The sequence below is a fragment of the Phycodurus eques genome, chromosome 17 (genome assembly GCF_024500275.1).
Source record: "Phycodurus eques isolate BA_2022a chromosome 17, UOR_Pequ_1.1, whole genome shotgun sequence".
Taxonomy (NCBI): domain Eukaryota; kingdom Metazoa; phylum Chordata; class Actinopteri; order Syngnathiformes; family Syngnathidae; genus Phycodurus; species Phycodurus eques.
Window position 1 is genome coordinate 15,616,042 of NC_084541.1, and position 14,910 is coordinate 15,630,951.

The window sequence follows — 14,910 nt, forward strand, 5'->3', positions numbered from 1 at the left end:
GGTAGGTGTTGGGTTGGGCGGGAGGGGAGGGGCATGGGGGGCAGGGCTATAGTGCTACTTTTTTTTTTTTTTTTTTTTTTTTTTTTTTTTTTGTCGGCGTCCTCTCAACGGTCTTCCTGGTTCGGATATCAAAAGGCTGACTTATATTTTGTTACGCTCTGCATCATCATCATCAACAATGTATCACCGCAACTACGACAACAGTCTCTGTTTGATATCAGTCAAGCTATACATAGTCACATTAATCACCGTAATACACCGCCGCCATCCACGTATACTCTCGTTTATCTCACACTAACCACAAAAAGACGGACTTGGGAAAGAAAAATGGCTGCTCTCGAAGGAGTGAATGTCAGAAATGGGGAGACGCCGGTGGGGGGGACGCCGAGCGACCGACCGACCGCCCGGCCGGCCGGCCGGCACTCTCTCAACACGTGAATGTGAAAAGACTTGCACGCCAAGGCGAGGAAATTTGCCAACCTGCCTGGCAAAGAACGAACATCACTGTTATCCATGGAAGAGGAAGCGGGAATCATCGATTGGACTGCTTTATTGATCGACAGAGGGGCAGGACCAATAGGGCGACGGATAAATCGAGTCTTTGTCTGTGGTTTCTTTTCCTCGGTTTCACTTCATACTTGAATTACCTCATATTGTGACCTCATGTTTAGTTTTGTTTTTTCTTTGCGTTTTCCCCACGCTTTGCTTGCGTCGCGAGTCGGAGAGATGCGTTGCACAGCGTGATGAAGCGGTGTGTGTGTGTGTGTTTGTGCGTGTGTGGGTACACAGATACACAATTCAAAAGTGCCGCGGCAGCGATGAGATTTAGTTTGTCTGTGCATGTTACCAAACTTGGTATTATTATTATTAACTGTGCTTGTTAAAGAGTCAGCAGGTTTGGTCTTTTTTTTTTTTTTTTTTTTTTTTTTTTTTTAGGGTGTGTGTGTGTGTGTGTGTGTGTGCGCGCGCGTGTTGTTTATTATAAAAGCTACCTCTCTTAAGTTCTTGTTTTGGCAAAAGCACATTGTCGTTTTATGACTTTTCATCATTGCTACTTCATCTCATGCTTGTGTTTTTTGATGTTTTGTTCCTCTCATTTGAGTCACCGTATTTCCTCAAATAGCGGCCATTTTTTCGAATAGGCACGGATGTGCCTCCACAAATAAGCGGGAATAACAAGTTGTAAGTATAATTAAATCAGTTTTGGTCGCTGTCGCTAACTAAAGCAGCGGCACCTACCGAGGCATGTAAACAGCATTTTGCCTGTATTAAAATGTGGAGGCATACACATAATTTCGCCATAATCTTTTTGTTTACTTCTCTTTCCCCCGCTCAACTGGAATTCCGCCAGGTTACCGATTGTTCGCACTGACAGTAACTGTGTTGCTAACCAAAACAGCAGCACCTGCTGAGGCAAGTAAACCACTCTGATTAATCACAGTGTTGCCACATGTTGTAACTGACATGATCATCTTTGACGACGATTAGCGTTCCGGTAGACGAGGTATCTCCACAATGTTGCGTACGTGACTAATTGGCTCTGATTCATGATTCAAATTTCTACATTAATTATCATTTTGATTTGTTTTTGTGAATACATTATGAAGTAAATATTACTATTCGTATATTTTCTGAGGAACATTACCCCCCTTTATTCACGTTTTTAACCCGATTTTACCCTATACCTATTTACTTTTTTTTAACCCGATCTCTGCTTATTTGAGTTTTGTTTCATACCCGAGCTCCCGCCTTATCACCTTTTTTTATTTATCTGATCGCTCGCTTATTTGAATTTTCTTTTTACCCCATGCCACCTTATTTGCATTTTTTCTTTTTTACACAGTCCGTGCTTTTTTGGGAGTTAGTTTTAGTTTTTTCCATGACCCAGTCCCCCGCTTACTTGCATTTGATTTAGTTTTTTACCCATTCCCTGCTTGTTTTGTTTTTTTATCACATCCAAACCCTTGCTTACTTGCATTTTCTTTACCCAATCCCCATTTATTCACTTTGTTTATTTATTTTTTATTTTTTTAACTGAACTGATCTCCAGTTATTTGCATTTCTTTTCCCAATTTTTTTCATGACAATTGTAAGGGTAGCGTCAATTATTTGCAACTTTTCACTATTCACAGTCGGGCTTGGTCTCTATCCACCGCAAATAATGGAGGTACACTGCATACCAAAAATACACGCGCCGCCTCCATCTGCGGTTAAGTAACTAAACACCCCCCACCGCCCCTATTTGAGGAAATATGGTAGTTGTGAAGCAAAAATTTAAAACAGTAGAAAAAATAACCGTAGTAAAGGTTGATGGGACAGGGCAAAGTAGTCAGAGGGAAGGAAAATTTGGGAATGAAAAAAAACTTAAAAATACAAAATAAAAAAGCAATTTTGAAGCCTTAAGTGATGCGCAGAGAAAGGAGGAAGGTAAGTGGAAGAGGAAAGCACTATTGCTTTTTGAGTTCAAAAACGTAGACACTTGAACATATGTGAATAGACTTGTAGTTTTGTATTGTGAACGGTGGATCAAAAGGTGCTGGAGGTCTTTTTTTTTTTTTTTTTTTTTTTTTGCAGCGATGGACAATTGGATGTTCAGTAATCATCGAGAAAAAGAAATGTCAGAAACTGAATTCCTGAACGAGAGCCAACGGAGACAATTTGATATAAAAAAACAAATTGTGATATTTTTGTATTGCGTGTCGGTCCTGTTTAATTTTTTTCCCCTTTTGTGGAGAGTTCAAGCAGGGCAACAGATGTCTTTTTTTTTTTTTTTTTGCTTTTGTTTTGTCTCCTGGGTGTAATTTCTGCCTTGCTCCTCTTTGATATCGTGTGAACATATTGTATTAATAATGATGATAATAATAATAAGTGTTGCTTTCTGGATGTCAATTGCATTGTAGGTGAAGGACTAAAAATCTTACCGCCAACTTTTTTTGTATGTGACATAAAAAAAAATTAAAAAAAGCGCAGTACTTGTCACTCACCATCCCGTCAATCAAACTTGACTGTGGGCGTGGTATTATTTTTATTTTTATTTGTTTTTGTACTTGAAAAGAAAAAAAAAAGAAGGGATGGCACGTCCCATATCACTGTGAGCTGAGGGCTGTGGGGATTTTATTTTTTTTCCACAACACACGACAACACCCACAAATAACGACAGCATAACAGTCCCACAATGCAACACTTCCCCGTCAAGTTAGTCACGTGACCCTCACCCCCACCCGCCCGTCATGGTCCGCTGAATGTTTTCTACTTTTTCCGTGCGCGTAACTGAGTGTGTAGCTATGCGTGCGTGTGCGTACTAGTGGAAAAATGCACTAAATCAGATACAAAACTTCTATTCTATGCCACTGTTTTTTTCTTTCTCTGTTGGAAAAAAGATATAACTCTATGACACGTTGGCATTGATATAGTTCTTCCCTCAGTGTGATGTTTTCCTGTACTCTTTGTGTGCCTAAAAATGGAAATTGTTGAAGAAAAGAAAAAATACGCGCTGTGTTTCTGTATTTTCGGATGAAAATTTTTGCAAAAAAAAAAAAAAATCGGAAAAAAAAAAAGTCTGCCAGCAGCCATGGGATGTCATGAAACCTAATTAGCTTTATTTTTTTATTTATTTTTTTTACATTTTTGGGGGGTCAGCAACAGGTTTGCTGACACATGGGGAAACATTCTGCAAAAAAGTAGCTAGATTTATGAAAGGTTGACACCGTTGTTTTAATTACCCAAATTTGATTATTAAGTTCAGTTTTTCCTTGAGATACAGTAAGCAGGTTCCAACATTTGAGTTTTCCGGACAATTGTTTTTTTTGCTTTGACACATGGAGACAGATAATATACAAATACTCACAGACATATCGCTGACATTGGGTGGAAACGTATGTCCAAATGTGGTTATTTTTATATTTTTCACAAATCGATACTGTTGGTCAGTCCCCACGTGGGTGTGTTATTTTTACAAATTATTGACCACTCTAAACTGTTGAAAATGGCTGTTTGCCAATGCAGTGGTAATGGCTCAACAAACATGGCACTTTTTGGGTTTCCTGAAAAGCGATGGTTTGGGAGATGCAAGAATTCTGCTCGACGCCAGTGATATATTTTTTATCCTCTGTGAAGAACAACTAATATTACTGCAGCTTACTGAGAGGCTGTGACAATCTTATGTGTATCCGGATGTCTGTATTATACTGCCCCATAGTGGCTGTAGCGTGCACACCAGAAGGAGCAGAACAATTTCATTGAAGCAAAGAAAAATTGGGCTAAAACTGTTGACTTTTTTTACATTCTATTTGTTATTAATGCACGTTTTTCTATAGTGAAATATTATGGAGTGCTAGTTTTCTTATTAAAAAAAACATCATCAAAAAAATTTATGGCATTTCCATTCATTTCAATGAGGAAAGATGTGTTTTAAGTTAAAAGCAAAGTAAATTCTTATCTCAAGGCACCACTGTAGTTTTTATTGAGATTTCTTTTTTTTTTTTTTTTTTTTTCTTCCCTCCTACATGATGTGTTCAGGGCGCATGGGTAAAAAAAAAAAGAGGCACTCATGGCATCCCTGGAGCTGGCACTCGTACATGTGTGTGCGCGTGTATGTGTGTTTTTGGTGTGGTGTTTCTTCTCACCATTTCACGCCCATGTGCCATCGAGGTCTCGATGTACATTTAAAAGAAAATTGAGAAAATGTCATTTAAAAAAAAGTTAAACACCACGTTATTTTTTTATCTTAGCACTGAGGACCAACAACTTTTCCCCGTTCGGACCAAGTATAACAAAGCTTTTTTTGTTTGTTTGTTTGTTTTATATATATATATATATATATATATATATATATAAAACGTAACAAAGCATTTTTTGTTTTGTTTTCTTTCTTTCTTTCTGTGCTACTTCTCTCCTCCATTTTGGTGGCAGCACAAGTCGCTCTGTATTATTAAGAAATTTAAAGATGATAGTGTTTTCTTTTATTATTATTATAATAATGATGATGATTTGAATTGTTATAGTTTTTGTCTACCTCAGCACCTAATCTTAGCCTAATCTTAGAAGGTGCCCAATTATTATTTTTTTAATTTTTTCTTTCATTTTTGTTCTCTTATTTCGTACTTTTGTTATTGTTGAAATTTGCATTAGAGCTTAAAAAAATTTAAAAGGTCCTTTGTCTTTTCCAGCAACAATTTGCGATAATTCCCCCCCACCTTTCCACTGTGGCAATATGTTTTCATATCTCTCACCACTGTTGATATAGAGGTTTTTTTTTAATTATTATTATTATTTCCATGTAGAATCAGACACATCTCTTTGTAACATGTCAGTGTTCTCTGATGGAGTGTGTAAAAAAAAATTAAAAAAAAGAAATAAAAAGGATTTAATGCTGCAGGTCCTTCCATGTTGTCACTAAAGTCGTCAATGTTGTGCCTTTTTGATCGTGGAAAAAAATATTAAACGTTTTTTGTTTTTTGTTTTTTACATCCTACTAACAGTATATTGTCTTTTTGTAGTGGATTGATTTTTTATTTTTTATTATTATTTTTTTTTTAATTTATGGGTCTCATTATAAAAATAAATTGTACTCACAGGAAATAAACAATGGACTTTGTCAGTTGTCTTAGCAGTCTCACTGGATTTGTTTCCTTAATTTACAATGATTATTTTTAATTATATAATGATGCATTCCTACTAATCACATTATGATAGTAAGTGCTACTTATTTTTCAGTATTTTTTTTCCACATTCAAATGAATTTTATATAGAAGTACAAGAGGCAGATAAAACCTAAAAACACAAAGAAGAATACATTAAAATAGATCAAACTCACAATTCATATACCGTAAATTAGCAAATGTTAAAAGTCTGGAAAAATAATATATTTTTTTAAAGTAATAACACAAAGCTCATAGATTAGCTGGCCAGTTGTAATATCTGATAACTAATCAAGCTTTAAAAAGTCGGGGAAAACAAGTATGTGTAAAATGTAAGTTTAAAATGTTTTTTAACGTTCCAATTTTCCGTTTTCTCACGTACTGTAAATTTTAAAATAGTAGTAGTAGTAGTTAGCTCTACTTTCCTCGGCTCAAATTGATTAACTGGTCATTTATAATCAATAAAACAAGTAATCGTTTCATCTTTTGGATACATTTTACCAACCCATCCTTTGTCATGTCATCAGTAAAAGTGTTTTATGGACACTTGATTAGCATTACCTTTAAAATAATTCAATGGGCGCATGCGCAGACTGCATCGTGCTAGTCGACAAACAGGAAAATGGCGACACCTGCAGGAGGAAAAAAAAACCTTTATTGTTGATTTTGACATCTACAGTACAGGGTAAACTGCCTAACAGGCAAGTCACATAATTTTCTACTTTTTTTTGTTTTGGTTTTTTTGTTTGTTTTGGTTTTTTGGTTTATATGGCTCCCAGGCAACTATGCTCGCTAACATTAGCTCGCTACATAGCCTGCTACTTCTCAGCTGGTTAGCTCTGTTAGCGTCATATTTTGCGTAGGTGGCCCGTCCACATTTTAGCTTTTGTTCTTTGCGTTATTGTAACTAATAGAAATCATCTTTTAAAATGTGGCGTTTTTGTGTAAAAGTACAATGTAGCTTTCTGACTGTTAGCTTCTGAAGTACTGTACAATGTATTGCCGTAAACCTTTGCTTTCTCTGAAATTGTCTACCTGTAATTTACCTGACTGTATTTACCTGACTTTAAATATGTATATTAAATGTTGAATTTCCTTCCTTCAGCTGTGTAGGGCTGGGTGTTATGGCCTTACAATAGAATAACTTACATGAACTTTCCACCGAGGATGTTCGATACCACTTTTTTTCTGATTGACACCAGTACAAGTAGCTACTCTTGAGCACGCTCCGATACCGAGTACTGATACCACTAGTGCTTTTGATACATACAATTTCAATTAACACACTGACATATAATTGTGAAGAAATACCTTTCTTTCTTTCTGACGTACGTCTCAAGCCACCGCAGCTTAACGCCAACGACTGGCAAGGATGACATACTCGATACCAATACCTGGCATCGGTACTCACCCGTCCCCGATTTCCACTGAAATAATAGAAATAAATATCTTTTCTTTACAGATCCATCCATCCATTTTCTGTACCACTTATCCTCGCGATGGTCACCGGTGAGCTGGAGCCTCTCGCAGCTGACTTTAAAGGTGGGGTATCCCCTTGACTGGTTGCCAACCCAACGCAGATGGACAAACAGTACAGACAAACAAACATTCCCACTCACAATCACACCTACAGACAATTTAGAGCCTTCAATTAGATAATCTTGAAAAAATGTCCCTCGAGTGAAAACGTATGTAAAACTGATCCTGAATGAATGATTATTTTAAATGCTCAACAATTTCACATTGTGTAATGAGCTGTTGTCACACTTCACGTCTTGGCGGGTCCATGTGTCTTTTGTCGAAGAGTAACACCGCATCCCCTTCAGCATCCCCATGCTCCCACATGGAACTCGATGTGAAATCGATTTGTCTCATTTTGTGTGTTTCGTAGTGGGAACTGAAGTCGATAATCGCTTTTTCGAAAAATAATCGCTAAACGGGTCAGACATTTCGCTAAATATCGCAATCAAATGCCAAAGTTGGAAACGCTCCAGTGCACGTCAGCAAGGATGCCCTTTAAACTACGGAAGCCAAATAAACTTAAGGTTGAATTGCCCAGCCCTACAACTGTAGTGCGCTTGTCAGTATTAAAGAGTAACCTGTTCACTTAATGAGCCCGCTGACTGACTGAAATCAAAGCTTTGCGCTTATCAGTTTTTTCGCTTTGTCGTGTTTTGTTTGTTTAACGTCCTTTTGACAGGAAGTTACAGAAAGTTTGCCAGTCGAACGTGTTCACAGCTCATACTTTGATGTTATTGTGGCTGATGAGGAAGGGAGGACCAAAGGGGCACTGGAGTCTGCGTCATTCAGTGTCTTGTGGTCAGTCTTCACCAGCCTTTTATCTGGACCTTTGACCCACATTCTTATTCTTGACATCGCTGATAAATGTACGATACGTTTATATTACCAAGCTTTTTCCCTGAATAATCTATTCCAGCAGTGTTTTAAGGAGACATACTGTGTAATACATTTTTCTTAAATGCTCCAATGCGATTTGGAGCATTTAAGCGGCAAGGCCAAAAACCAACATTGACCGCCCGTGACCTTCGATCCCTCAGGCGGCATTGCAATTAAAAAGCGGCATCTTGGTGTCAAGGAAATTGCCATGTGGTCTCAGGAACACTTCAGAAAACCATTGTCAGTTAGTGAACACAGTTCGTCGCAACATCCAAAATTGCAAGTTAAAACTCGACCGTGCAAAGTGAAAGCCGTAGCTGAATGCAAATGTGTGGCGTATTTTGAAGCGCAAAATATGACAACAGAGACCTTGGACTGTTGAGTAACTGAAGTTGAACAACAGGATTTTAAAATTTGTCCCATTATGTGGTTTATTAAATAATTGAAGTGTTATCCCAGCACTGCTAATCCAACCAAGGTTAGCTTCACTGCTGTTGTTGCTTAGTTTGTGGAAATGACACACGCCATACATTTACACGTGTCATATTTATTGATACACTTGCACACTGAAATCAATTCAATTCATTTAGTCATTTGGACAAAAAGATCATCAATAAATCTGTGTCAACTCTCTATAGTCCTGCCAGCCCAGTTTCTCATCGATTTCGAAAGGCTTCGATGTGATAGTGCACAGCGCCCCTTTCTGGCATTTTGTGAGAACTACAGCATTACCAGCTTGTCAGGTCTTTACATGGTTGTGGCATTTTGTCCATTACACGATCCATAAATTATTTGGGCATAGATAATGCACCCTTTTGACGTCATAAAAATTTATAGGGAGTTTAGTGAATATTGATTTTGTTTTTATGAATGAATTCATGAATTCCAAGTGGGCCAATGCATGCCGCTCAAAATCATGTCATCATTGGCAGTACATTTTATATTCATATATATTTTCTTTTTTTTTTTGTACAGTACATACAGTAGCTAAATTAACCACCAAAATCATGTGTGAAAATTCCAATAATTTGAGTAAATACATGCTGTATTGTATGTCTGTAATTTCACGTATTTGCAATGACATGGTTGGTAGTGACATATTAACTATGATTATTGGGATTAAAATAAAAAGAAATTCTGACACTGTTCTGACACATAATTACACATTCAAATTGACCCAGGAACATTATTGCTGTTCCAGAGAAACGAACCTAATAGGTTGGTTAAATATGCATATTTACTGTTATCTTTTATAATCTCTTATGAAGTCAACCATAATAATTGGGTATGAATCAGTGAAGCTTGATCTCTGTGAACATCCCAAAGCTGGCGCAGAAAAGCAGCACACGGCCTTCATGGAACTTGCTAAACCTGAACTAGTCTTATGTTTCAGCATCATTTTTTGGGAAACCCAATTGGCTCCATGGACTCACTACCTGTTGGGTTTACCATGCAAGTGTCTCCAAACTTTAGCCCACTGCTGTGTAATTTCCACTTCCCACGGAGCGACTACGACATTCTGGGCTCAGGCCACCTGCCAGACGGACCACAGCGTCCCCAGCGTGATGCTGTAGGCTACCACGGCCACCAGGTAGACCCTGAACAGCAGCACGTCCAGAACGTAGCCCACCTGCAGCCACTCCTTGGCCACCTCGTTGCCACGATCCCGTTTCTCCAGGAAGTTGCGTATCGCCGTGACCTCTTGCAGGATGTTGCTCACGACGGGCGACGACGGGTCCCTGGAGGGCGGCAGGGCCCGACCCAGCAGGGCCGCCTCCCTCTCGTGCTGCCGGCCGATCTCGCAGGTGTGATGGAGCGTACACTGAGCTAATGAGGATAATGAGAGACAGACAGCAAGTCGAAGTTTCACTAAACTTTAGCCACACGCTACTTAGTAAACAAATAACAGTGCAGCTTCACTGCTGGCTAGCGAATATAATCTCTAGTGAGGTGCTTTTGGCAGTACGTCAAACTTGATAACGGCATCGCGTGAACCTGAACTTCAAGTCAATTTTCAGGAAAAATCAGCTGAAATTGTCTCCATCTCCCTGTGACCCCGAACAGGCTAAGTGGTATAGAAAATCGATGGACAATACTGATGGTGAACCAAACTACGACCTTAAAACAAAGAGACACTAAGTACCGGACCAGCCCAACATGAACCAGCAGAAGCTCACCAGTCCCATAATTGTTGTCCTTGTAGTCATCCATATTGGAGTCTTGTGAGGACAGTCTGGAGCACAGCCGGTGCTTCTTGTAAATGCAGAAGAGGGCCGGAGCTCTCTCCAGAACCAGGTACCTCAACCAGTGGGGCACCGGGGGCTGCAGGTCCTGCTTGTGGACCAGACGCACAATCAGCACCGTTTCCGTCAAGCTGATCACCAGGAGCGCCATGCAAACCACGAAATACACGCCTACGGCACCGACAAGATGGAAGAATATCAGTGAAACAGGCAGAATCCAACAACATGGGCCCTGGACACGCGGGTAGCGGTCACCTATCAGTGGCGTTCCAATGGCGGTGGCGGGCAAAGTGTCGGACACAATGATGAGGAAGACGGAGTATCCCAGCAGCAAGGTGATCTTGAAGGAAACTCTCTCGCCACTGTCAGGTGGCAGATAGAAGCCCACGATGTCCATCACCATGAGGAAGATGCTGGGCAGCAACAGGTTGACCGTGTAGAATAACGGCCGCCGACGGATCACAACCTGTTGACATTTTAGATATTTTTTTTTGGTCTTCATTTAAATGTGTTTATGTGCTACAGCAGGGCTTTCCAAGCTACTGCCCGAGGGCATTTGCGGCGCGCTGTCATTTGTTTTTTGCGGACCGCATCATGTACAGTCAGTGCCTCCCTCCCTTCGTGAACTAGTGACCATATATTTATTTTATTTTTTCATACAGTACATTTTAAAGCTTTATACAAAATAACAATACAAAATATGCATGTGAGGTAAAGGTATTATTTTTGTCTACTTATGGTCACCATCCTCATGTTCTCCACTGTATGTGGGACTTTGAATGTGCATAGCTTTAAAAGGCAGAGCCTGGCCTGTTGCGTGAGATCAGCCAGCGAATGAGGGTGTAAAGTTGGCTGCGTTGGCTCAGGATGGCGCTGGCTGTAAAGTGGCTAACCGTTAGCAGGTGTGCGTGTTGAGCTACTCAGCCCAAGTTGCGGCCATGGGCAGCACGTGAATGGATGTGCTTATGATGCTTAGTTTTCCGTAGATGCGCAGTTACGGAAGACAGTCCTGCTTTGCAGTAGACACGTTACACCTTATCTTCTGTTTTTTTAAGTGTGAAATGATGCCAAACTTTAGACATTCTCTGTTTTCTTCACATGCTTTCCTCTTGGCTTGCGCTTGCCCTAAAATATCCCCTAAAATAATTGCTTGATAGGTTGATTTTTAACATGAAGTCAAAGAATTTCAAAGTGGCCTTTGCATCCTTCAGTTTTTCGATATCAGAGAAGAAAAAAAGAAAAAAAAACTTTGGACAGCCCTGTTATAGCCTTCAAAGCAACTGGAAATGGTGCACCAACCATGGATAAAAGGAAGCAGAAATACATAGCAGCACACCGGCAGGTTTTGCCTGGTGAGGCCACAGTCGCAACGCTGTCCAATTTGATCAACTCACATGGAACTTCATCTCGGCATAATAGTCATCGTTGTCCACACTGAAGATTTTGTAGTTGGACAGAATGTGCAGCAGCTCCCACTCTCCTTGGTTCATGAAGACGCTCTTGTCCTCCCTCAGCTCCTCGGGGCTGCGCATCAACGTGATGTTGATGTCATCAACTGCCGATCGAACACAATGTCAGAAGCGGCGTGAGACCGTCATGGCAACGACTCGGCCCTTCAGTGAGGCGTCTGCTTTCTGAGCACACATCCCAGCGGACAGAACTCGAAGAAGCTCGGACTTCGGAATAGTAAGAGGCCTGGGAGTTTTCAATTTGGCCTGTTTATCAGATGGAATTCACGGAACGTGACGGTGCTATAGCCGCACAAGCCTAACATACAGCTTTTGAAATTACAGTTTGTCAAAAATTCACGCTGTAGTGAGTCATCAAGACTTTTATTGTTAGTAGCACCCAAGAAGTCGTGTGGCCTTGGATTGAACTTTCATCAATTCCTTCCAAAATTGCCAAAATGCTCGAGAAAAAATAATTATCATCATAGTAGTACGTAAGCTACCATACATACAAACATTTCCCCTAGTAGCTGTTCCATGGGAGAGCAATAAAATGATGTGACAGTATATCAGTGCAATTTATTGAAATGTTTCAGGGCATACACCATATGACGTTCATTATTTTAGACTGTGATCTTGTTGCAAAAACACAAAATATTTTCGTTCCAATGATTGTTTAAGATGGCAAAATCAATAGCACACCTGCCCCAAACTTGTCAAATCTTCTTCTTAAATAAACTGTGAATCTGTTGTCGGGTTGAGCGTCTATTACACACGATTGAAGTGAGAGGGGTCTTACTTGTATGGAGCCAGCTCTGGAATGTCAGGCTGCATTTCTGCACGTCAAATGGGAAGTTGTAGATGTTGAGCGTGCAGGCGGTGACCACCTGGATGGGTTTATAGTTGCGCACCAACCCGTCGTGGGTCACATAAACGTACGGTATGTCAGGAGACTTCCCCACGTCGACGCTGTTTTGAAGGCAGAGGTCAAATGTCAACGATATCACAGGCGAGAGTGGAAGAGACGATGAAGTGTTACGAGCCTTACAACTCATTGATGAGGATGTCCGGCACCCACACGTTGGCGGTTGGTATGGAAACTTGTTTGACCTCGTCGAAGTCATCGGGATTCCAGACGAGGAATTCATCTGTCCAGGACTTGGAAGTTCAAGAATGGGGGAAGCTCAATGAAACCACTACATAACGCAATTTGGAAAGTGACTCTATAGAGTAACATTGCGGTTTGTCAGATTACCTGTCTGTACCACACATATGTTGTCAAAACCTGGTTCTTCTCATCCTGTTGAATCATCGAAGAAAATAGCAAATATATATATATTAAAATGAATTCCTTTGACATTCATCGAATGTTCAATTTACCAACGGGTACGTCTGGACATATTTGAAAGCATTTTAAGACAATCCGTCACATCCTTACCACATTGAGGATGGAGTAAACCATCAGGTCGATGGCAACCAGGGTGGACGTCCGCCAGTCTTTGACCGGTCGCACCCCTTTCTTGTAGCCCGCGCTCAAAAACTCGGAGAGACGTACCAATGTGGCGTTGGCGAATCGGCCGGTGCTGCCGCCCAATTTCTTCACTAAAAAATGTTTTCGAACGTTCATCTTATGATAAGAGAGTTCAGTAGACACTTTCAAATCATTCCGACTTTGTGTTGCTGACATTTGCCAACTTTTGTCATTTGTATTGGAAACCACTTTATTGCATGTACTATATGGAGTTATTGACCAACAACAATGTAAATATTTTACACCAACTCCCAGACTTCATCCGTGTCTTTGATAATTCACGGTTGTAGTCAATCATTAGCCTGCCAAATAAGAATGCTAAAATACCAAAGGTGATTTTATTTTATTTTTTTTAAATGAGGCATAGTTAAGCAATTAAATGAAGTCTGAGCGCAGATATTAATTATACCCTATCAAACAGATATGAGAATAAAAATCGACCGTACCTGTGCAAGCTCGACATGTCCCCTGAATAACAAAGAAGAGAACCAGTGAAGTCCAGGCTGATGGTGGTCTCATCGTGATAGTTCACCCGAGTCCTCTCGTTGTGTTGGGGAAGACCTTGTTAGCGTCGTCCGGCTCGCGAGGGGGAAGCCATCCACTGTGAGAGGCCACTCCTACATGAGCACTCATACGATGAGCCAAACCGAAGCTGAAGAAGTGCAAGGGTTGCAACCAGATTGTGTGTCAGGACAGTTAATGGAGTAATTAGCAATCGGGCAAGGCTGCAGAACTTGTTAGCGATTGGTCACAGTGGTTTTCTCTCTGGAAAATGTTTTTTTTTTTTTTTTTTATATAGCGATACCCATCCATTACTATACCGCTGATCAGTTTTACTGTGCAGGGTGTCAGTCACAGAGCTAAAGGCTGAATCAGTTTCATAAAGTAATGTTTTGACGAGACCCATCTTATGTGATTTGGTGCTTGTTGGATACTCAACTGATTTAAAATCTATGACCTCACACAGACAGCTTTCAGATCTGTTACATAACCATCATGTAACCTGATCCACTGGCAGAGGAGGTTTGCGATAGTGTAAAAATTGAATTAATATAGATCCTTCCACTTTCTATGGCGTACTTTTGATATTCTCATCCAGACTATTAGGAAGCCAACAGAGACTAGAAACGCAGCCGGCGTCGAGCTCCCAATGGGTTTTATTGATCTGTTTTGTGGCAGTGGGATGAAGGTACGAGCACGATCAAAGCGGCGCTCCGTTCACTCCCTTGAGTGTCGTCGCATTATGCGGTATCACTAAGTACATTTCCACTGCTGGGAAATCATTAGAACTGATTTTCTCCCGCGATGTCTCTCTATTCTCTCTGCTATAGCCGCTGGTATAGTTGCATTACACCAAAGAATGCAAAGAAATACAATAGACAAATTGACAATGACAGTAATGTTTTATTTAGAAACACAAGTAGTCCACCACTCAGGCAGGTTATAAGCAGGTTTGCAAAACTTATTTAGAGAACAAAATAAAGCAAATTGCTGAAGATCTCTTGTTCTTTTCAATTCTTGCGATAACAATACAACTCTTTTGAGATAGTGAGCTCCAAACAACACCAAAAAAATTCTCACTACAAAAATCTCATTACATATGGCAAAAAAAAATGAAGCGCATTACAGAATCGGTGAGGAAGCCAATGTGC

At 40.2% G+C, this 14,910-nt stretch overlaps 1 protein-coding gene across 1 annotated transcript; it reads right to left on the reverse strand.

The window, feature by feature from the left end:
* Positions 1 to 9,561: 9,561 nt before the first annotated feature.
* Positions 9,562 to 13,777, reverse strand: htr3a (5-hydroxytryptamine (serotonin) receptor 3A). The gene is made up of 9 exons (XM_061702638.1): positions 13,705 to 13,777; positions 13,166 to 13,329; positions 12,983 to 13,027; positions 12,776 to 12,885; positions 12,527 to 12,696; positions 11,674 to 11,834; positions 10,535 to 10,745; positions 10,214 to 10,450; positions 9,562 to 9,863 (listed from the first exon to the last, which is right to left on the reverse strand). Exons 1-9 carry the CDS (start codon positions 13,775 to 13,777, stop codon positions 9,562 to 9,564), a joined length of 1,473 nt encoding a protein of 490 aa, XP_061558622.1.
* Between the last annotated feature and the right edge of the window lie 1,133 nt (positions 13,778 to 14,910).

What these genes read in the sequence shown, in the direction of transcription:
- htr3a (XM_061702638.1), bottom strand. Translation starts at nt 13,777, where the DNA reads ATGAGACCACCATCAGCCTGGACTTCACTGGTTCTCTTCTTTGTTATT. An exon ending in TTTACTCCATCCTCAATGTG is followed by an intron (nt 13,028 to 13,165) that starts GTAAGGATGTGA and finishes ATGATTCAACAG; the next exon opens with GATGAGAAGAACCAGGTTTT. An exon ending in CATTGGAACGCCACTGATAG is followed by an intron (nt 10,451 to 10,534) that starts GTGACCGCTACC and finishes TCGGTGCCGTAG; the next exon opens with GCGTGTATTTCGTGGTTTGC.